Source organism: Penaeus monodon, chromosome 15, assembly GCF_015228065.2.
Source record: "Penaeus monodon isolate SGIC_2016 chromosome 15, NSTDA_Pmon_1, whole genome shotgun sequence".
NCBI lineage: Eukaryota > Metazoa > Arthropoda > Malacostraca > Decapoda > Penaeidae > Penaeus > Penaeus monodon.
The window spans coordinates 32526186-32527921 of record NC_051400.1 but is presented as its reverse complement, the minus strand read 5'-3'; the positions used below and the strand labels follow the sequence as shown (position 1 = coordinate 32527921).

Sequence of the window (1736 nt, the reverse complement as noted above, 5' to 3'; positions counted from 1 at the left end):
GGGTTAAATGCATTTCCAGTTGTGAAACATGATGTGGCAATAAATATATATAATAAATAATTGAAAATGATTTACCCGAAATCCTATTTCTATCTCGGTATCATATATCAAACCACACTGAAGAATTACGTTTTCTTAGTTCGTCTGCGGTTCTTTGTTCCATAGGCCTACATTTTCTGGTTCAGTCACGTCACAGCTCTCCTGCATCCAGTCTGGTGAGAGTGTTACGAGATGACATCATCTCTGGGACATCTAGGCGTCTGGTATCTTCCTGTAGGTGAAGTATTGAGACGAATTCTTAAACATACATGAAGACAAGATGGTGCCCACAATAGGGGAGTCACTCATGGTCATAAAGGTCCATACATATGTATGCGTTTATATCAATCTCTATCAACGTCATATTATCTCGTTTCCTGACAATTATTAACAAAAGGCTAAAGACTTCTTAACAAAAACAGGAATAGAAAACGTAACCGACCGCAGGCGCTGCCTTTTCTTCGTGAAATGAATCATCCATTCTGCGACGCCGGTTTGCAATGATGAAGGTATCGAAGCCCACGGGAATGGGACCCGAACTCTGTGGTCTGGGGGCGACGAGAGCCAGGTGGTCAGTACAGGTTGATAAAACTAATAAAGGCTGAATGGAAAGTGAATAATAGCTTTGTCGCTTTAGCAAAATCACTCACACAAAAAAAAATCTTGTTGGTTGAGAATTTTGAAGTGAGTCAAATGAAGCGAGAGTCTCTACAGTTCTTGATGATCACCCAAAGTAGGGGGGCTTTGATAACACAGAGAATTAAAATGAGCTAAAGCGTAGGTTATAAAACCTACATTTTAGCAGGTGACATTCGCAGAGGCCACTGTATGATCTTCGTTAACTTTTAACGTAACAAAAGATAATTTACGAAACATTAATCTCACCGTTGGGGGAATCATCCAAACTATTAATCTTTTAAATCTCTCTTGCATGCTATCAAGTCAAAAAGTCCCTGATTTACATTTTATAACACTTCTTCGGTGAGAATTCTTGTGGCCTGTCCATGTGTATAACCAGTCGTGAATAATTCATAAATCATTCAGTTAATCTTTCGGATTTCTTCTGGAAAACTCTTTTTACTCACCTGAACTTCATAACAGTGCGTTTGAGAGAGTAATTGTACCCCGTCCACGTGTACCAATTGACACCGTCGGCGAAGGATCTGTGAGGCCCCCCCAGGTACCAGCCATTCAGGTTCGCATCGTGGCAGTTACCGTACCACCAAGCACCCTGGAAAGAGAGGGAAGTGTGGGCGGTGAACATGCTGTCACAACTGTAACTCTGTCGTCAATATGGCAGTACTCAAAATAATGTTTGGAAGGTTTATGTGGTTTTATTTATAGGCTTATCATATGTAATCATTTAACTCGTGAAAGTCTCGTTACATAATACCCATCCAAGAACAACTAAAAGAACTATTACTTCATTTATCATTAGTTTTCGTTTTAAACGCCCAAATTACATGTAATTCGGGACAACAACATCGAAAACATAACCAGTTAGAGAGTTTCAAATGGATCCGAATGCTCGTCAACACACGTAATGTAACCATGAGTCACACGGAAGGCGCATGGACCCAGGCCAGAGACTCTCTACACTTCCGCTTTGTCTTTTACCCGCTGGACTGGATATACTTCGTCATTCACCCCCATTCTCACCCCTTACTGGCACAAATACATATAGAGTGAAGAAAGAA

At 40.7% G+C, this 1736-nt stretch overlaps 1 protein-coding gene across 1 annotated transcript in view; it reads right to left on the bottom strand.

The window, feature by feature from the left end:
* Positions 1-1736, bottom strand: part of LOC119581956 (microfibril-associated glycoprotein 4-like) — a gene marked incomplete in the record, with an annotated part of 40859 nt that overhangs the window by 179 nt on the left and 38944 nt on the right. Inside the window, 3 exon segments of the mRNA XM_037930136.1 lie at positions 1-271; positions 482-587; positions 1125-1270. Coding sequence (XP_037786064.1) covers positions 191-271; positions 482-587; positions 1125-1270 — 333 coding nt within the window.